Source organism: Ambystoma mexicanum, chromosome 11 (genome assembly GCF_040938575.1).
Source record: "Ambystoma mexicanum isolate Mex_15411 chromosome 11, UKY_AmexF1_1, whole genome shotgun sequence".
NCBI classification, from domain to species: Eukaryota; Metazoa; Chordata; class Amphibia; order Caudata; family Ambystomatidae; genus Ambystoma; species Ambystoma mexicanum.
In genome coordinates, this window is record NC_090934.1 from 196687266 (window position 1) to 196708987 (window position 21722).

Below are 21722 nucleotides of genomic sequence, written 5' to 3' on the forward strand. Positions count from 1 at the left end.
TACTCCATTCTGGGGACCAACCGATCTGATATGATATGATATGGCATTTGTAACGCGCCTATATACAAGGGTTTCAAGTGTTTCAAGGCGCGACGAGGCAGGGAGGGGGGAACAGGGGAAGACAGACAACGATCCTACTAGGCCAGGTGTCATTCAGATCGCGCAAGTGCAGGGGTAGGGGGAAGGGAGAAAGTGCAAGGGGAGGGGAGGGGGGAAGTGCAGTACAAGGTAAGTAGAATAAAATAAATAAGGGCCAGCTGGTGGCAAGTGCAATGTAAGTGCAGACAAGTGCTGGGAAAGGGGGCTGTGGGGATACAGAGACAGTCTCGCAGTGCAGGGGTTGCCAGGGAGGCAGTGCAAGTGGAGAGTGGCTGGGCCCAGGACCGAGGTCGGCGAGAGTGGCCCAGTTTCAGATTCGGTGCAGATTCAGCGAGGAATTAGCAGGGGAGAGGGAGAGAGAAAGCAGAAGCCAAGAGGAAGGTTTTGAGGTGCTTCCGGAACCGTAGATGGTTCTCCTCAAGTTTCAGGGAGGCAGGAAGGCTGTTCCAGAGGGAGGCCCCTGCCGCGGAGAGAGATCTACCCCCAGCTCGTTGCTTCGAGAAGCGGCTGACCCTGAGGGAGTTGGAGACGGATGAGCGAAGGGCTCGGGAAGGAATATATTTAGGAAGAGAGAGTTGAAGGTATTTAGGCCCCAGGCCCCAAAAGGCCTTGTGGACAATGCAGAGGGTTTTGAACTTTATCCTCGCAGCCACTGGGAGCCAGTGTAGAGACTTCAGTCCTGGAGAGATACGGTCCCTGGGCTTGAGGCCAAGGACAAGTCTTGCAGTTCTGTTCTGGATGAGTTGCAGAGGGCGGAGAGTGGAGGCAGGCAGATTAAGATAGAGGCTGTTAAAGTAGTCCAGCTTTGAGAGAACCAGGGCTCGTGAGACAGTGAGCTTCTGGGGGAAGGAGAGGAAGGGAAGAATACCTCTGAGGAGGTGCAGCTGGTAGTGTGACTTCTTAGAGACGTCAGATATATGAGGAGAGAAGGAGAGTGTGGAGTCGAAGATAACCCCAAGGTTTTTTGCTGTGCAGGTAGGAGCAGGAAGAGGGCCAAGAGAGGCCGGCCAGAGAGCTGCAGGGAAGGAGGGAGTGGGTGTGCCGATAAGTAGAATCTCAGTCTTACTGGCATTAAGGCAGAGGTCATTGGCAGCACACCATTCCTGGATAGCAGACAGACAGTCAGAGATGAGGGAAGGAGAGGAGGAGGCCGAGGGTAGCCTGAAAATGAGCTGAGTATCGTCCGCATAGCACTGAAAGTTGGGGCAGAGAGCGGCGATGCGGTGGGCAAGGAGTGCCAGGTACTGGTTGAACAGCCAGGGGGAGAGATTTGATCCCTGGGGGACACCACAGGTTGAGAAAAAGATGTCAGAGAGGAAGGACTCCAGTTGGACCTGGGAGGGTCGATTGGAGAGGAAAGAGGTCAGCCACACCAGAGCCTGACCAGTGATACCCAGGTTATCACGGAGACGGTTGAGCAGGATGGCATGGTTGACAGTGTCAAAGGCAGAAGAAAGATCGAGCAGAATGAGAACACACGGAGTGTTGGAGTCAAGGTTCAAGAGTAGGTCCTCACGGATGTTCAGGAGAGCAGTTTCCGTGCTTCTGGCAGCTCTGAAGCCAGATTGATGGTCATGAAGACTGCCAAAAGATTCAGCATGGAGGTTAAGCTGGGAGATGGCCAGTTTCTCCAGGAGCTTGCCCAGGAAGGGAGTGATGGAGATTGGGTGATAGTTAGCCGGGCAGGAGGGGTCAGAAGAGGGTTTCTTAAGAAGAGGGTGCACAAGGGAGTGCTTAAGGGGGGGTGGGAAGACCCCAGAGGCGAAGGAGTGGTTGCAAAAGTCAGCCAGGGCAGGAGCCAGGGAGCCGATGTGGTCCTTGATATTTTTGGAGGAACAGGGGTGAACCTGTTTAGACGAGACTTTCATAGATCGGACTTGTCTGGAAACCTCGTCAGCAGAAAAAAGGGGAAAGGCAGAGAAGGAGGGAGGAGGGGTGGCTGTAGAAGGGCCAGAGGAAGAGCCAGGAAGAGAGGGAGGGAGGTGATAGGAGGAGAGTGAGGACAGGATGTCCTGAGTTTTAGAGATGAAGTGAGATGCCAGTGCAGTGCAGAGGGCCTGGGAGGGGACAGGAGAGGTAGAGACTGCAGCAGGGTTGGCAAGCTCCTTGCAGATTTTAAAGAGTTTGTCCGAGTTGTTAGATGCCGCAGAGATGCGGGCTTGGATAAGGGTTCTCTTCTTGGAGTGAAGGGAGAGACGGTATTGCCTTTGGAGCAGGCGGCAGGCTAGTTTGTCAGAGGATGAACATGAAGCACGCCATTTCCTCCCTGCCACCCTGCACTTGCGTTTAAGGGTGACGAGCTCCGAGTCATACCAGGAGTTACATTTGGCTTTGGGCTTCAGCGGATTCTCAGGACAGGGCAAGGATATCAAGAGTATCAGATATAGCAGAGTGGAGCATGGAGAGGGCAGTGTCAGGGTGGGAGTCAGCCGAAGGGGGATGTGGGTGCGAAGGTGGCAGCGAAAGCCTCAACAGACACGCGCTTCATGGGTCAGATGACTGAGAAGGTGGGTGGCAGTGATGAGGGTGGCTTTGCCTGTGAGGTAGGGAGGGTGAGGTGGGAGGATAGGAGAAAGTGATCACTCCAGGAGAGAGGAGTGGAGAGAAGGACGGAGAGGGGAAGGTCAGAAGAGATCAGAGCATCAAGAGTGTGCCCTGCAGAATGAGTAGGCCCAGACGGGAGAATAGAGAGTGAGAGAGAGTCGCAGAGGTCACGAAAGAGTCCCGTGAGGGGACAGGAGACATCCAAGTGGATGTTGAAGTCACCAAGAAAGAGGAGTTGAGTGGTTGAGGACAGGAGTGAGGAGGAGAGGTCAGCCCACTCAGAGAGGAAGGAGGAGATTTGACCAGGTGGCCGATAGATAGTAGCCACGGTAAGGGAATGGCAAGGAGAGAGAGAGAGACGGCAGACAAGGCATTCATAAGAGGAGTAGGACTGCGTAGGAGTGACAGTGGCAGGAATCCACTCAGGGAAGATAAGGGCTACACCCCCCCCCCTGCACGGTTGGGCCTGGGCACGGAGAGGACCTTGTAGCCGTCAGGTAGGAGTGTGTCAAAGCTGGTGACAGAGCTGGCCGTGAACCATGTCTCAGGGAGACCGAGGACGTCAAGGTCCAGTTCCTCAAGAAGGTGACAGATATCAGAAGAATGCTTGATTGCAGAGCGAGAGTTAAGAGTGGCAATGTGGAGAAGGTTGCCATCCTTGAAGGACTTCCGGGGAGGGGTACAGATCGGAGGTACGCCCTGTGGAGGTGTAGAAGAAGGGGCAGGAGAGGGGGCAGGGAGGGAGGGTAGAGGCAAGGTAGCCGAGGACAGAGGAGGGGGGACAGCAGGAGAGGAAAGGAAGTTGATGAGGCATGGGAAGCGTCTATCAAAGAGGTGAAGGTTGGCCTGAGGGCCTTGGACCAAGACGGTCCCATTAGCGTAGACATTAATGATGTCCTTCGAGGAGTAGATGGAGGCCAAGAGGACATCCCAACCGGTGCCACCATTAATGGGAGAAGAGGAGAAAGGAGAGAGCACAGAGACCATATGAAGGGTCCATAGGTCAGGCGAAGGCACGAAAAATACCTTTAGGATAATATTCCTAAAATCTTACAGAGCAGTGGCTTGGTGAGCATCATATTACTACCCAGAAGATCCTATAAGGGACAACAGGGCTTCTTTACAGCTTTAATAAATAAATCACCTTGCTTAATTATTAACATGCCAGCCAGGGACGTTAACCCTAATTAGCACTTGGGTTGAGGGAGCCAGACAATCAGATGGCTAGGAGGGCGGGCTTGAACCGCCGGTGTAAGCCCGCGTTCCATGCCTCCTGATGGCCGGCTCCCCCCGCTGCCATCTTCCACCCAGCCTGGTTCCCTTTTATAATTTTTTTTAATTTTGAATCCCCTCTTCCACCCCCAATTTACCTTATTGCGACTGCAGAGGCATTGGCCGCTGCAGCCACACCTTCCTTTCTGTGCAGAATTGCCACCATGGAAAGATAAGAGGGGTTCCGTACGGAGCCCCACCCTCCCTGTCCATGGCGGCCACGTTGGTAAAGGATTTTCCCTTGTACAATGGGACACTGCACACGTCCTGTTGTAGGAAGGAACATCCTTTTTAGCATCCTGGGTTGCTGCTTTGGTAACCCAGGGTACAAATGGCCTTAACACCTAAACCGGTGGGCCGGATCGGGTGTTATCGGCCTGGGACAATCTTAAACGCCCTAGTTCCACTCAAGCCTTTACATCGGGCCCGAGCCGAAAACACCCGATCCCGCCCCCCGGATCAGGTGTTAACACCACATTCTAACATGATCGCCTCCATTGGGACACCCTGAACCAAACCCAGGGCTCTTCACCAGATTTCTGCCTCCAGCACATTCAACCATTTTAAATCTATTAAAAAAACTGGCTTCCAAGCCGTACAGAACTGCTGGTACCACTTACTGTCTATAAGCCAATATTGGCCCTTTTAACGCGTATCCTGAAAAGCCAAGACCAAGAAATTGAAGGCTCAGTGCATACTGTCCAAGCCAAAGAATCAACAGACTATGAGAAGCCGCCAACAGGTTCACTTTCTCTTTATTATGTACAATAGGAAAAACAGGAGTTTGCTTTTAACTCAGTCTGCTGGGAGGGTTCTGGATTAAGAGCAGTTGGGTCAGGTTTCCCTTAGGACAGTGATCCTCTTCCTTCTCTCAACTGAATAGGTCTTCATGTTTGGTGGCACTCACGTACAATATTTCACACCCCAGCCATGCCACACTTACCGTTTTTGTTGGTGTCTGTTGAATGCTGGCTTAATTTGCCTCCCCTGCAGACACCTGCAGCCACTTTCTGGAGCCGACAATGTAGGAGCCGCCCTTGGCCTTGGGGCCCTTAGCAGCAGGGGCTGCCAGGCAGAGGGCTGTCCTGAGAAGGTCAGGTATGACTATCGGTTAGCCAATCGGGGGGTGTGGGCGGGTTGGGAGGTGAGAGGACGGCGCGGGAACCAGTCAGGAGGGGGAGAGGGAATGAGGGTGCATTCGGGCCAGGGAAACATTTTTACATTTGCAAAATAGTCCCAAAACTGTCCCACGGGCCTTTCCACTCACCTGCAAGGTGCAAACAAAGTGGCGAGGAGGCGAGGAGGCGAGGAGGCCGGTGGCTGGGACTTCCTCAGCATTATGGCAGTAGCCAATCAGGGGGGTGTTGACAGGTTGGGAGGCGGGAGGACGCTGCGGGAACCAGTCAGGAGGGGGAGAGGGAACGAGGGTACAGTCGGGGCAGGGAAACATTTTTAAATTTGCAAAACAGGCCCAAAACAGTCCCAGGGGCCTTTCCACTCACCTGCAAGGTGGCAACCAAGTGGCGAGGAGGCCGGTGGCTGGGCCTTCCTCAGCATTCTGGCAGTGGGCAATCAGGGGGGTGTGGCCGGGTTAGGAGGCGGGAGGACGCTGCGGGAACCAGTCGGGAGGGGGAGAGGGGATGAGGGTGCAGTCGGGGCAGGGAAACATTTTTAAATTTGCAAAACGGGCCCAAAACAGTCCCAGGGGCCTTTTTACTCACCTGTAAGGTGGCAACCAAGTTGCGAGGCATGGTGGCTGGGCCTTCCTCAGCATTCTGGCAGTGGCCACTCACCTGCAAGGTGCAAAATGGCATAGAGGAGAAAGAGCTTTGGTTCCTGTTGATGAACAGGAACAACAAACCCTGCATTATAATTTTTAGTGTGATGTGGAAAAAGGTAGCATTGATGCTGAAAGCCCTAGAGGTGCACTGAGTAGAGTGGGATTAGAGGGGCTGGTGTGGGTGACCCTCAGTACTAAACTCGCAAACGTGGAGGAGAGATTGGCTGGCTGGGATCTGGCTGTGGGATTTAATGGGTGGATTGGGTTTAAGCCTGGGCTGGTGAAACTGCATTACAAAGAGGGGGAACTGTTATATTAACAACTGGCTGCTTAACAACTGGCTGCGAGCAGTGGAACTATCCTGTTGAGTACCTGCTAAGGGGATCAAAGGGAAGGGAGTGGGTGGACATAGATTTTTGTTTCAATGCTGTGTTGAAAATCTGTTTTTGGTACCGCTGTATAACACGTTAAATAAAAGAAAGAAAACAATAAAAGAATGTGTCATCTTATATAATGCAATGCCTCACAGAACCCTATAGCACAGCATTGCAGAATAAGGGTACGGGTGCACAAAGTCACTGTCTAACTATACACATATTACAACCAAGAATAAATGCATCAAACCTGTATTCCTGTATTCACAGTAACTCGACCGTAGCGCTCCTACGATAAAATGCTACCCACACAACACTACTCACCTGCCCAAAACCCATGCTTGATTTCAAATTAATTCCAAAGCCCACTTATAAAACATCCCCAAACCCTGAAATTAAAATGACAACATTACTCAACACAACTTGCAAAGAAATCATGATCAACAAATATGTCACTTTAAAGGCAGTCCTTACAAGCAGCAACCATCTGCTCTCAAGTTCACACTCTGAAAGACCATGTGTGCCTTCGTGAAACTAATAAAAGGAATAGCCCACCAGTGCGGTTACAAATCATTAACCTAAACCCCGATATGTCACAACCCCTTCCGTGGTATATTTTATAATCAGCAATTATGCAGATCATTTTGAATATTATGTGCACACCAACAAAACAATTAGCAGAAAGTTGATATACGGATCATTCTACAAAAAACTCCACATATACAAAGTAAACAATACACAGCATATTCAAGAAAATAATGTGGACATTGTCATATTCTTGTGACTCCAATAAAATATAATAACGTAAATCGCACACAATGTATACAGTGATGATTTAACACATGAGGAAATCAAAGGGGGGGAAATATTTTTTAAAGAAAATAATTCATATTATCTATAAAAGGTTGAACTCTTTAAACGTTGGAAATGCCAACATACATCTTTGACTCATCATTACCCTCTAAACTGAACATGAAAATAAAATCGTCATTGTTGGTACTTTAATTTGCTCTCAAATGTTAAACAAAAGGTAAATACATATAACAAAACCAACATTGTTGGAGCCTTAACGCATCCTCACAAATAACAAGTTAGATAAAGGAATATCATCACATATGTGAACCTTTGTATGTGTACATAGAAAACCGACAATATAGGCTAAAAACATTTAAATAAATTGGAATAATAAGCACCTTATATTACTTGACCTCCAAACATATTTCCATAATCACATCTCATCTTTGAATGCCATGAAAGCATTTAACTACCTTATCTGTAAACGTGTTCACCGTACCCTTGGCTGTCTTTGAGATGTGTTTGCCCTAACAAACCAGTGGTTCGATATGGCACACAAAGTGCAGGTGTAGAAGCTTAAACTCATCTTCTAGAATAGATTGAGTCAACGTGCCTTTTATGTTGGGGGGATCGCATTTCGTTATATGCAGATGACTTGCGGCTCTACCTGGGGAACTTGAGGAGGATGGGCCAAAGGGCCATAGTCACAATCCAGGAATTTGGGGATCACTGTGGTCTCAGGATCAACTGGGGTAAGTCTGTTATAGTTGCAGTACCCCATGATCACGGCTGATTGGCCATTCACCTATCTAGGGATTAGGATTCACATAGATGACGGTCACTTCCTCCATAACAATTTAGACCCGGTCCTGTCCAGGTTGCAAAAGTGTGTGAAACACTAGGACACTCTGCCGCTGACAATGGTGGGGTTCTATGTTCATTTATCGACATGCATTTTTTCAATGGTTTTTTTGCTGAATTTATTTTCTCCCAAAAAAACATTGAAAATATGTTTTTTCTTTTTGGGGGTTCCCCTCCAGCGCCCCCCACCCCCCATTAATCAAACACTATTCCAGACCCCCCCTCAACAGGGTCTGGAAATGTACTGCCTAGAGAATGGTTTTAAAATATATTCTAAGAAAACAAGGGTAATGTGCTTCACCCCTAAACAAACCAAGAATATAAAAATGAGGATGATGAAGGTTGAAAATACCCCTTTCTAAAGTGTGCATGATTATCGATACTTGTGCATTTCAGTTAACGGCTCTTGCACAAAGATCCCGTATCAGAACGAGTTGAAATTGAAAATGGCTATGTTGGTCTCCCAGGTCTTTTGTTGAATAAAAAGTTTGGCAGTTACTGTTATGAGCCATTGCTATTTTTTTATAAACGAAAGTTGGTTCCAACTGTGACATATGGGGTAGAAGAGAAAATGTTTAATGTCAACTTGGGACTGGAAGAAATTGGAGGGCCAATTCAGGAGGAGGGCTTTGGGCCTTCCTCGAGGCATCCTGATACAGATCATACAACATGATTTTGGTGTAATTTCCTTATCGGTAATGGTAAAATGGAAGTTTCTGTCATTCTTTAGGGAAATTATTATGGCCCAATGTGACTCCATGCTTCCTGTTTCAACATCTTTATTAAAAGATCGCTCAGGGGACTTGATATTGGTCTGTAAGGAGACCTGCCTAACCTGGTTAAATGAGGCAAATATATCACTTGAAATGCTTACAAGGAGACTGACTACGGCCGAGCAGAACCACTGGAGAGAGGATTGGTGCAGAACAATTCAAGAATGCCATGGATACAAGATCTTTCAGAATTATACTCAGGAATGTAGAGCCCTCCATTGTCTACCAAAATATCTAAGTCGTTTTCCATTGTCGAGAATGAGAAGAGGGTTTTTTAAATTGAGACTGAATCTTTGGCTTACAGGGGAAATAATGGGTGTAAGAGGTAGGGGCCCAATGGAATCCAGGTTGTCTCGGTTCTGCACAAAAGTGGTAAAGAATCTAGGAAATTTGATCACAACCTGCCCAGAGTTGACTTCAAGAAGACAAGCATTTATACACAAGTATTTTGAGAATTCTAAATTGTTGACTGAAGGGAATGTAATGGGGGTGATTTTCAGTGGAGAAAGTACCCCGTTGATTATAGCAACAATTATATTTTTGGAAAATATTGATATATGAAATGGACTAGGGAATAGTGTGTATATACCAAAGTGGTTTTTATTAGCCATTTTATTGGTACTACTTGGTGTTTTTTTGTTTTGAGTAAATACATTTTCTTTTTAATTGATTTATGGATGAAGCTGATGATGATTGTTGCTGTTTTACTTGAATTGATTTTCTTGGTTTCCATTGTGTTGAAAGGTTAATAAATTCAGTTAAATCAATAGAGGGAGAAAAAATAAATATGGATCCTCGACTTCCTTGGTTAATTTTGGTAGTGTGTCTGCAACTAGGTTACATTTTCTATGGAGTTGGTGAGGTTGGTGTGCAACAGAGTGTAACACAATGGGACTATTCCGGGCAAAGGGAACATCAGGTGTTGATGTAAATATAGTTAAAAGCTTCACATACCAGTTTTACCCAATGCGATGCAGGAGCTCATCTTCACCAATCACAATTCATGTTTGCAGCCATAGACCACAATGAGGCATGTCCAATTGCAAAGTCTAAGCTGAATCTAGTGCTGAGCTCACAGTGACCTTTGGAGTGACCCACTACTCAGAAACATGGGTAATTCATCATTTCAAAGGATTTCACCATTTAACAGAAGTAGGAGGGAGTTCAGGGCTTTCTTCAGGTGGCACAAATGTGGCATCCTATCTTAGAAACAGCAATCTTCAAGTAGGTGGCACACAGCAGGCTCAGACACTACAAGCAGAGTTTCTGTTGTCTAGATGTACCCAAGCTTATCCATTACATGGCCATAGAAAAGCCATGTTTTGCCAGCAGCCCTTCTTGTTGTTGCATGTGTGGCAAGTATATATTAAGGAAACCAGTGGGATACCACCAATTGTAGTGCAAGCAGCACCCACATAAGGGCCCGGTTTATGGTGGTTGGACTCCTATGTGTCTTTAGGAAAGCTACTCACTCCATCTTGCGTGACTACGAGAATAGGTTTCGTTGATGGGAGACAGGTCCGGGGACAGGAAGCAGACACACTATTATGTTGATTGAAACTCTCTGGAAGGTACTTCCACAGCAGCTTACGGATAGACTGAAGCAGGTGGACATGATCCAAGCTTGTGTCTAGGGCCAGCTTGGCGTGTTCCTGGCGGGCCTCTTTGCAGAAGATGCATGTGGCAAGATGAGGCAGAGTTCATCAATGATCCCACTGCCTGCTTAACAAGCGGGTAGTGTCCCTGCTCCTACTATGGAGATCCTCAAAGCAGTTTCTATAAATGTGTCACAACGATGATCATCATTTTATGAAGATCGCCACCCTCCACACCAATGTGAAACACTACATGGAAAAAAGAGGAGATCGGGCCAAATGTATTAAAAAACAATAAAGGGATTACAAAACTTTGTGGAACGCCAAGGCCTCTTGGAGCTGAAAGATGGGTAAATGGTATCGCACTAAGCAGGGGCAAGCTGATTGTATAGAAGCAAAGGCTCTGCACAAATAAACAGTCAATGAAAAAGTGGGGTGTTCACTTGTACAGTTTCAGAGATTCAGCCGGGCTTCTCAGGGATACTGTACCTCCTAAAGCAATGGCTCCAAAATGATGTACATACGCAAAAAGAGGGGCAGTGAACATGGTATCCCCAAAGCTCAGGCTATCTTCAATGCTGTAAGGGTATTCTCTTGACACAAATCACACCATCATGATATCAGTGAGGAATGCAATGCACTGACATCTACACTAGTCACAAAAAGTTAAAGGTTTCCTTAGAGTCAGAAAGGGAACTTTATTCCACTTACCCATCCCTCACCTCTTCCTGAAGGGCCTAATCCTGCTCCCTTACCTGAGACCCCTTTCTGCGGGGCCTGGCCACTCTTCCACTTCCTTACATGCTCCTGAGAGCCCTGAGCTCTCTCCCTAACATGCACAGTCTTCCTGCGGGACCTGACCACTCTTCTAATGCCCTAAATGTTCCTGAAAGGCCTGAGCTCTCTCCCTAGCCCAAGTCCCCTTCCTGCAGTGCCCGACCACTCTTCCACTTCCTTATATGCTCCTGAGAGGCCTGAGCTCTCTCCCTAACCTGAGCCTTCTTCCTGTGGGGCCTGACCACTCTTCCACTGTCTCACATGTTCCTGAAAGGCTTGAGCTCTCTCCCTAACCTGAGCCCTCTTCCTGTGGGGCCTGCACACTCTTCCACTGACTCACATGTTCCTCAAAGGCCTGAGCCCTCTCCCTAAACTGAGCCCTATCCCTGTGGGACCTGTCAACACTTCCACCGCCTTACATGTTCCCGAAGGGCATGAGCTCTCTCTCTAACCTGAGCCTTCTTACTGTTGGCCTATCCACTCTTCCGCTGCCTTACATGTTCCTGAAGGGCATGAGCTCTCTCCCTAACCTGAGCCTTCTTCCTGTGGGGCATGACCACTCCTAAACCTTCTTACATGCTCCTGAAAGGCCTGAGCTCTCTCCCTAACCTGAGCCCTTTCCCTGTGGTTCCTGACCACTCTTCCACTTCCTTACATGCTCCTGAAAGGCCTGAGCTCTCTCCCTAACCTGTGTCCCTTTCCTGTGGGGCCTGCCCACTCTTCCACTGCCATACATGTACCTGAAAGTCCTAAGCTCTCCCCCTAACCTGAGCCCTCTTCCTGTGGGGCCTGTCCACTCTCCCACTGCCTTATGTGTTCCTGAAGGGCCTGAGCTCTATCCTCCCACTCCTCTTCTTTTCACGAGGGTCCAAGGACGCCCCCACCACATCTCTCTTAGATAGGTTCTCTTCGATAACCATTAACAATATTCTGTATTTGCTTTGCAGCTTTGAGTCGGAGATGCATATGAAGGCGCTCCTGGGCCTTGTGCTGGTCCTCAATTGTCTTGGAGTGACACATCAACAATGTAAGTACCACCCTCCCTAAGGTACCTATCAAGCCTGTGTCTCCCTTGTGCGGTAGAAATCTGAATTTTGGAAAGTTCTCTTTCACTGTTGTGATACGGTCCCCTGCCTCCATATGGGGGCCTCCAGTGGGGTGACAATAGGGGCGGATGCCTCTCTGTGCTAATGGACGATGGGTCCAGCGGTGGTATGGTGATGACCCCCCTGGTGACCCCCACTCAGTCCCCGATTCAGAGCAAGAGACAGCCACATGGCCCTTTAAGGGAATCAAGGGATGGTGTCCAGCAGTCTTGGTTCCCCTCGCACGGGTGCAGCAATGTAATCAACATGTGGAAAAAAGGGAACCTTAGTTAGGAAGGGTCACTTGCCCGTCAACCAGCAACCCATTATAGAAGGACTCCACTGTGATATTGTTAGGAACAGAAGGTTAAGGGAGTCCACCCAGAGAACAGGGCTATGTAGTGAAAAATATAGAGAGGACCACCCAAGAGAAGGGAATAGCTAGACCCAAGTGCTGCATCAAAACGGGGAGCCATCCTCAGGGGTGAGGCCTATTGGTCCATTCCTACACCAGCTGCCTGAAGAAAATGTTTCCCTAGAGAGTGGTTGGAAGGGATTGGCAGACAGAGAGAGGATGCCCAACGAGAGGTACAGGCCATTCCCCAGCCCCACAGTAAGGCTGTAAGCCATCCCCGGGTAAGGAGTCAACAACCAGTCTCCATTCCAATTAACACACCTGGGTCCACTTTCACCAAAGAGAGGCTGGATGGTGGGGGAAAGTCCTATAAAACCACACAAGTTCAGTCTGGCAGAGGAGGTGTTTGGGGAAGGAGCTAGAGAAAGGCACCTGAGAGAGAGGGAACACACACATTGGCGAGAAGAGTGTGGATCTAAGGAGACACAAGTCCCTTTGGTGAAGGCTGGAAATGAAACCGGGTGAGTCTGAACTCAGAGCAAGACTCAGGAGGCTGGTGGTGCAGTCTAGGAGGGTGGGCAACACTAGAGCCTGGGCTCTAGAAGGGAGACCCTGAACCATGTCAAGAGAAACATCCTACAAAGCTGAAGAAGGTGGTAAGGAGTGGGGGGAGTGGTGGCCAAACAGAATGGAGGTACCCAGAATGGAGGTACAAAGTGGGGTGAGGAAAGTGAGCGAGATCTAGCGTCAGTTGGAGATAACAGTAAAGAGAAGGAGGTTGGAGCCCAGAGTGGTAAGGAATGAGCCCAGAGGGGAGTGGGGAGAAGCTGAGAGGTGTTTGGAAAAGAGAGCGAGTCACTTTGCAGCAAAAATGTTTACGCAGTAAAGGATTTCACATCCCAATTTAACAATTCACTGGTATCCCTCGTGGAATGGGAGGAAGGGGTGACAAGTGACTTCTCCTGAGCAGTAAAAGGGGAGGGGAGATTGGGATCTATAAAATAGGTCACAGATAGATGACAAGAGACATAGTGACCCCGATCCATTTGGAATTGAAAGCATAGTGAAGTAAATTGGGGGCCAGAGGGGCAAAGGAGGGGTCCAGAAGAGTGGGAAAGATAGGAAAGATATAGAACTGATTGCGAGGGGCAATAGGGTCAATAAGGTGGGTGCTGAAGGGCCAAAGAAGTTTAAAGTTGGAATACTGGGTGTGAAACGAGTCAGGGCCGAAGGGGCGAAGAAGGTGAAATAATAATTTTAACTGTAAGGACAGCGAGACCCGAAGGAATGAAGAGGTTGAACTTAAAAGAGTAGCCAGAAAGCGAGAGTTGCATAAAAAGGGTGAAGAAGGTGAAAGGCATCCCAGAAATCCTAAGAACACTGATGACCAGAAGGTTGGTACCCAGAGAGGTGATGGAAGCAAGACAGTGAGTAGAGGTGGAGAAAGATTAACAAGTCGTGAGGCGGCTACAAAGGTAGAACGAATTAAAGGAGAGGGGGATGAGGAGCTGGTACAGGAGCAGACAAAGGAAATAAAAGAGTTCAGAGCCACAGTCCGGCTAGAGAAATTAGAGGAGGACTCGGTAAGGGGTTGGAAGGAGGGAGTGAGGAGTGGAGAACTAGAATTGAAGCAACCTGTTGGTCTGAGGCTCAGGCACGTTGAGATGGGACAGGGTAATCCGAGTAGTTTCTCATCCTTGCATCCTGCTTGCCTTGCCCAGCTCACATTCAAGCATTTGGGTCTTACCACTCTCTTTACAAAAGGCCATGTTTTACTTGCTGTAGGACTTCAAGTACCTCAAAGAGACCCTCCTCGCCGAGAAGCAGACTGCTGGGGTTTTTGAAAGTGTGAATGGAAAGAGGACTGGAAAGACCAAGTCCGCGAGACAGAATGGAGAAAGGGGAGACTTACCTTTAATGCCTGTGCATGTTTATGATCTCCAAGAACCCTGAAGGGGCTAAGAACCCGAAACTGGGAAGTCAGAGCAACCTGCGAGACCATAGATGAAGGGTGTTTGGTACCCAGAAACCTGAAGTTGTACATATAAGAGAAACCCCAGAGTTTGTTAGACCCGAGCGACTTGTCGTGTTTACTTTATCCAAGGGCTCAGTCCATGAAGGGATCCTTGAGACAAGCCCAGAGTGAGTACAAGCCACCCTAGACTTTAAGTGGATATCCAAACTTTAAGTTGGTTTCAACTTTCTATTAGCTTGGACCACTGAACTATTGGGCCATTTCAGTTGTGCTTTGCTCCAGCACCCCTGGCTTTGGCGCATACTTCCAAGATCTCATAATAAAACACTTGGACTTGGTGAGGGGACCCTTATGACCTTCCTGCAACCGTGTGTGAAATTCTCATGCCAGCGTGCAATGAGATGGTGTGGACAATTACGGGGAAATGTGTTTTTACATTTTTTTCCACCACTGCCTCGATCAGAATTGGGTTGTTAGAAGGGCAAATTGACGCACCTGGTGCTGGGGTTATTTTGTTTTGAAAGAACTTGGATAAAATATGATCTGTGTTTCCCCGTACTCTGTATACCCTAGGACGAAGTGGTGGTCAGAATGTAACCTCTCTCGCTCTCTTTCTCTTTCTCCTCCAGATGCATCAAGTAGTTCATTTTGCAACATGATCCGTGCCACATTTACTCCGAAGAAGGAGGGTTATGGAATCTGTGTCTGCCAGCTTGGCTACATGGGCGATGGCTACACGTGCTCCCCCCAGTCCAGCTGTGGTTCTACCAAATGCTGCGGGCCGGGGTTCACCTGGGATGGAAACAAAAGGATGTGCGTCAATGTAAATGAATGTGCAGACCCTACCCTGAACAAGTGTGTCCCCAAAGGTGCCTGCTTAGACTTCAATGGTGGTTACTTGTGCAAACAGGACCGCTCTGCGGCATGCGATTCTGCACCCTGTGGTGCAGACCAGGACTGTGTCCTCGTCAATGGTGTCCCTCAGTGTGCCGACCCGTGTCTCGACTACCAAGAGCTGTCTGGTCCCAGCCGACTTTCGTCAACTGTCTCCAAAGGCAGGTTCCTCTCTGACCGTTATCTTGTTGGATGGTACCGATTCGTTGGCAGCATGGGAGTGCAAATGAAGGAAGGGTGCCTGGGTGGTGGCCTGAAATGTGGCTCGGCAGAGCCCTTCACCCTGCTTGAAGGAAGTCACCCCACCCTGGGAACTGGTATACAGTTGGCACCATTGCTAATGAACAAGGTGCCGTCATCACCCGCCGTTGCCTCATGCCCGAAGGTTGGCTCCATCTTGGTCAAGGCCTGCCCCGCACCCCCCTCCAAATCCAGTCACAATGGATTCTACATCTACAAGTTCAGCGGGTCGATAAACGCTGAGGTGTACTGCACAGGTAAGGAGCCCATGCAGCTAGGTCAGATAACTAACAAGTGGACTCACGCTTTTTACCTACACACATTCCTGGCTTTTTACCCGATATCAATTTGCACGTTGGGACATGTGGGCCATGCATGTAGTGGAAAAAGTGAGATTTGAAAGTGCTAGTACAAGCATGCAATGTGGTGTTGGCCAAAAGATCACTACTTTCATAATGTGTTGAGCCTTACATTGGGCAACTTGGAAGTTCTCAATGGTGGGGACCATCTGTTTGCATTGTTGGGGGCATGAAGAACTAAACAAGATAATGAAATCACTTCACTCAGCCCTTCACCCATCCCACTCAATGAACCCAATGAACTTGAAGGAGGAACCATACAAGGAGGGGTTCATTAAGATATATGCAAGATATACACCACATCCTCAGGAAATCTGGCAACATGCACAGGCACCCTGTGGTACTGGCTTGCTTCAGACGCTTAAGGCGACCCAATCTAGTCGCTGTACTTCAAGTCAGTGGTGCTTTCCTGGGATAAGTAACAAGGGAGGGTTGGCTCCTAATTCATTCTGTTGGACCCCTTCTGGTATTCTTGACGGCAAGTGTGGGTGCCCTTATGTGCAATGCAACTCTTTCATGTGCTTGGGGATGACGCAACCCACAACCATCAAATAAACCATGTACACTTGCATGAGCACCGAGGACATTCATTAGAAAGGGAGTGCATATCAAATATAGGCACTGCAGGTAACCACAGCACACAGAACGGGTAGCTGGCAAGTGCTGCAGCTGACATGTACAAATGAACCTTTGCCAGCCATCAGCCCTCGGGATGGTTCTAGGTTCATTTATGGATGGTCATTTTTTCTGATGTTTATTTTGCTGCTAATTATTTTTTGAAAAATCTCATCGACGTTTTCCTCTTCTTTTTGGGCGGTCCCCCCTCCAACCCTCCCTCACCTATTTATTTAACACTATTCCCTACCACCACTGGTTCCATGTGATTACAACGAAACTGGAAAAACTAAAACTTTTTCACGTCCCTAAAATAACGCCCCACGTTTCCCTAGGTCCATAACCGCACCCAAACCCCTCCCCACCCGTTTTATTCCCTTAGCCCACCCCATATATATTTTAAATAAAAAAATCGATATTTTTCGTGATTTTAGGGTCGTTTAAAAAGATGTTTGTTATTCCAAATTCGTTATTATCACGGTATACCACTCCCACACCCTATATACCCTTGCACACACACCAATATGTTTTTTGATGAGATTTAGAAAAAAAACAAATTTTGGCTAAAAAAAAACCCATCGGAAAAATGAATTATGTCCCTGAACAGCTAGTTGGTCCTCAGTGTTGCAATACTTCTTTTACAAAGCAACTCCGATGGGTCATGCTACAATCCTGCCACGAATTTAAGGTATACTCTGCAAAAGAACTAATGCCAGTTTGAAGGCTAACTATGGGCAGGTGTTCTGTATGGCAGTTGGGTTAACCAAGAGAGCACATGGCCTTTTTTGTACAGTTTTTAATCAACTGCTCTAAACTAAATCCATTATGCGTGCTCAGTGTAGTTGCCTCTCAAAAGGCTTTTCAAAACGGTACATTGATAAATAATATTACCCTTGTTGACACAAAGATCACCTACTGGTAATTTGCCTTGAAATTGACGCTGCTTCTTTTGTCCGAGCTCCTCTGCAATGTTCTCCCATTTGTTTTAATGCATTTCCCACTGTCGAACCACACTGAACTAATTCTTACAATCCTTCTAGAGCGTTTGAGGAGCAAAATCATGTTGAAGCTTCTAAAATGTGATACATTTAAGTTTTTGAGGAATTACTTCACCTGTGATTAGTGGTGGTGTGATGGGGGGGTCACCACATGTGTTTTCTTGCTCCACTTATTTGCCTCCATTGCTTAGTGGAATGACGGTGGGTGCTTCATGATATTTGCTCTACGGTCAACTATTGCCCTGTTGCAACCTTACCATAAAGAAATAGGTTTATGATCATCTGGTGATGGAAGCTGGGGCCACATCATTTAAAAACATCATCATTAAGTGGGGATCCAACCTGCATGCCGTTCCTGAGGCTTTGTCAACATGGAAAGGAGGATGAAAGGAAAAAGGCGCAAAGTGTTCCATCCACATTCTCGCTATGATTCTACGGATAAAACTTTATTTTCCACCTGGAGAAAAGTCACATAACAAAAACTCTAAATGCAAATATCCTTCATGCAAACGTTAAAAACATGAATGTTTGAAAGAGAAAGCTCTAAATCTAAAATTGTTATAACCATTTTATATAGCACTAATAGCAACATTCTCCTCGACTTAGCCATCAACTGTTTGCCCTGTGCCACCTCTCACATTTGCTCTTTCACCCTCCTTTCCCCTCACTATTGGAACTCCCTGCCTGCTTTGATCAAGGACAATCCCGCTAAAATCAGCTTCAAGAATGCCCAAACAACCACCTTTCCTCCCTTGAGGAAGCCCGGATTCTGGCTCCATCGCTGGATAATTGTATACATGTATCTATGTATGTATATATGTATGTGTGTGTGTGTGTGTGTGTGTGTGTGTATGGGATTTGTAAGGAGCTATCATAGATGACAACACTGGAGCTGTGTACACAGAGGATGCACATGGTGGGTACAGGCAGCAAGCTGGGTAGCAGAGGTAGTTGGAGAGGATAAGGGGCCAGGGAGTAGGAGCTTCAGAGGGGGAGAAGTAGGGTTGAGTGGAGAGATTAGCGATTAGTGAGATGTTCTTTCAATAGTAGAGGTTTCAGTTCCTTCCTGAAGCATCGTATGGAGAGGGCAATATCGACCTGCGTTGGTGGCTTGTTCCAGAGACAGGATTGTAGCAGGAAAGGCCTATTTCCTAGTTTTCTATCCATTGGCATTTCTCTGTTTCCAGTCTGGTGAGGTTTTGGCTTCTGGTGGTGCATTAGCCTCTGGATAAAAGGTGGAGCACGAGGATGAGCAAGGCAGTCCACACGATGTGAGAGCTATCTCAGCACAACAGTTCAAAAGGAGGTGAAAGACAGCGCAAACGGAGAAGGTGACATGGAGAGAAGATACTTTGCCTTTCCAATTAAGGCCCGCGAAACCTCCGCAGACAGAAGCATAAGACTGCAGACAACAGCCAGCGTGTGTTGCACCGGGTGTCAGTGTTACACGAAATCCTCCTCTGCTGATTACCAAGTCGGGGAAAGACACTTATCTCTGTGGTACCAACCTTGACTCCAAAGAGAAGGAAAGAGAAGTGGTTCATCACAGCCGGTGAATCAAGGGGAGGGTCAATAAGAAACCGAACTGTGTTGAATGAAAAGTATCAAACAGCTGATTTGAACTCTAAAAGAACTATTGATGAAAAAGGGTTAAAAACAACATCAGAAAAGTCTGGCCCCATGTGGTTGCTCAAGTAGGAACCTCTGGGCCATTACCCAATGACAGAGACTACCATAACCAGAAGGCCTTAGGAAAAGGCGAAAGGGGGTCAAAGTGGTCAAATCCTCTGTACAATCAAAAGACTTTGACCGACAGTTGATTGTGTAGCGAAGGGGAACAAATCCTCCATTGTAAAAGTTTCACACGAACAGTCTGTTGTATATGTTGGCAAGAGTGAACCCGGCAAAGGGATGCTAACAAGAAGGGATGAAGTCTGAAGTCCCATGAACATTGTGTTGACAAGAGTGAACCCGGCAGAGGGATCTCCACAGGGAAACATTTGAAAGGACATTGTGATTAGTGAATGCAAGAAAAACCATTTTGAACCCGAAGGAGGGAGGCTGACAATTGAAAAGGGGTCCAAACCTAAAGGAGGTGGATCCAGGGGGGGAAAGTCATCACCCATAGTTCGTTGCGAAAAGACCTGTTTAATTGATTTGTCTCATACGACTTGTGAGGGGGCTGCGCCCGACAGAGGGGGACCCAGGGGTGAAGCCGTCACCTAGAGCCATACGTGAAACAGAACTTTGTGTTTGTTTGTTGAAAATATAAGGCCCTCGAAGGGAAGAACCTGATAGCTGATGCGGAACGGTTGGCTCGTGCTGGGAAACTCGAGTGTGTGCAGTGATCAGGAGACCCACCTTGTCTCGTGTTCAAAATGTTGGAAGGGAGACCCCTGGCAATCACATTCTGACTTATTATTTGGCAACACTTCTTTCTTTATTGAAACCCTATCCCGCACCCTCTCTGTAATTAGTTGTAAGGATTTGGCCATAGTTTCTTTTTGGTATAGGCTTTTTACTTTGACAATACGCCACAAAGACTGCCTTATTTTTCATTTGATGGTCGAAGCTTGCTCCCATTATAGAAAGATTTAGGTTAGGCGTTTTTCCACCCTGCATTTACAGTTTAACAAAAACACCCTTAAACTGTGATTACTTGTGTCTGTAACTTGTGTCTGTTTGTACTGTTGACACCATGCGTTCCTTACAGGACAGAAAAGACCTGCTCAATCAATCTTCACAGTTCTAATAACCATCTCAATCAACATAAAACACAACACATCTTAGGTAGATTCAACTTCTTACAGAATATATCCACTCTTTATGAATTCCTTCTTCACAATCATCTACAATACAAGGGTTTGCAATTGCACTTTACACTTCTAAAACATGTCTGCCGTTTCATATTGGGAATTCTAAAAAATGTGGTGCTGTCCTGTATTGTCTACAAACCTAACAGTTAGGTCTAACCTGGAACATGCTTAGTGTACTGGTCTCAGTCAAACATGAAATGTAGGCTTCTCTCGGTGTGCCTTTAATGTAAGTCTTGGGACTTCAAACTAACATGCTTGAAATTGCTGCTTCTATCTCTCTACTTAGTATATTATGTAATAAAAAGCGTTCCCTTGTATCTCACTAGGAACTCTAAAAATGCTCCCTTGTATCTCACTAGAAACTCTATAAATGCTCTTTTGCATTCTCACTGGGCACTCTAAAAATACTCCTTTGCATTCTCATGAGGAACTCTCAAAATGCTCCTTTGCATTCTCACGAGGAACTCTCAAAATGCTTTCCTTGAATTGCTTTACTGGCACGTCTTTGAATAATGTCAATTATTAATAGCCCATGTGTGCTTCTAAAAAGATCATTCGAAAGAATGAGTTTTTATTTTGGCTGGCTTAATCATGTCTTCATTTGCTAGCAGCTGGCAGCTTCTCACATCCTCATGCTTTCTGGACCGTTTCTTTCTTCAGATCATCTGAGGTTCTTCTCTCTACTCTCTCTGGCTGTGGGTCAACACCCCATTCTCATTCTTGGGGTGCTCTAAGGCTACTCTCTCAGGCTGATCTTATGTCTCCTTTACACACTGTTTTGGGGCTCATTAAATGTAATCTTCAGTGCCAATTGCTGTGTCTTCCATTATGTCATCTTTTTAAGGGCAAATAAAATGTAGTTGCAAGTGTCACATGCTGAGGTGATATTTCTTCACCAGACACTTGTTGCAGTATCTTGTTTACTTATTGGTCATTTTTATTAGTACAAAAAGTCCCCATTTAATTAAATTACTGCATCAGGCATTTGAGGTTATTGCAGTGTCCTGTCTGCTGTTGGATATCTTATTTGATACAATAAAAATCCCTATATTAATTGGATTCCTGTCCCTCTCCTATCTATCTAGATTATATGTCATATGTTCCATCTTGCTTGGCCTAATTGGTCAAAGAGATTAAACAAGGGACTTTTCCAAACTTGCTATTTCCTGACCTTGCATTAGCAAATTGCAAAAATAACCTTTTAGGCCTTTCATTTACTGAGCATTAAATAAAATGCCTTTTTATTTGCCAGTTAGGCCTTTCTCCCTAATTCACATCTTAATATATGTATCTAACTAATATTCTCAATAAGCAAGCTTTGTCTAATTTGTGTGCATTCAATGCAAAGCTACGTGAGGCCATGTGCTGGCCCTATAGTAATGATATATTTATCTGTGGGGAATGCATAGCTGCTTGAGGCGTTGTGTTGGCATTACAATATGATATATGTTCATGCAGTGAATGCATAAGCTTACTATAGTATTATCTAAATAAACACTATTGTTCTAAACTGGT

At 46.8% G+C, this 21722-nt stretch overlaps 1 protein-coding gene across 1 annotated transcript in view; it reads left to right on the plus strand.

The window, feature by feature from the left end:
* The window catches only part of LOC138503229 (mucin-2-like), an 81058-nt gene that overhangs the window by 32500 nt on the left and 26836 nt on the right, over nucleotides 1–21722 (plus strand). Inside the window, exons 2-3 of the mRNA XM_069622815.1 lie at nucleotides 11818–11897; nucleotides 14915–15676. Of these exons, the coding sequence (XP_069478916.1) occupies nucleotides 11831–11897; nucleotides 14915–15676 (829 nt within the window). The 5' untranslated portion in view covers nucleotides 11818–11830. The remainder of the gene's footprint in view (nucleotides 1–11817; nucleotides 11898–14914; nucleotides 15677–21722) is intronic.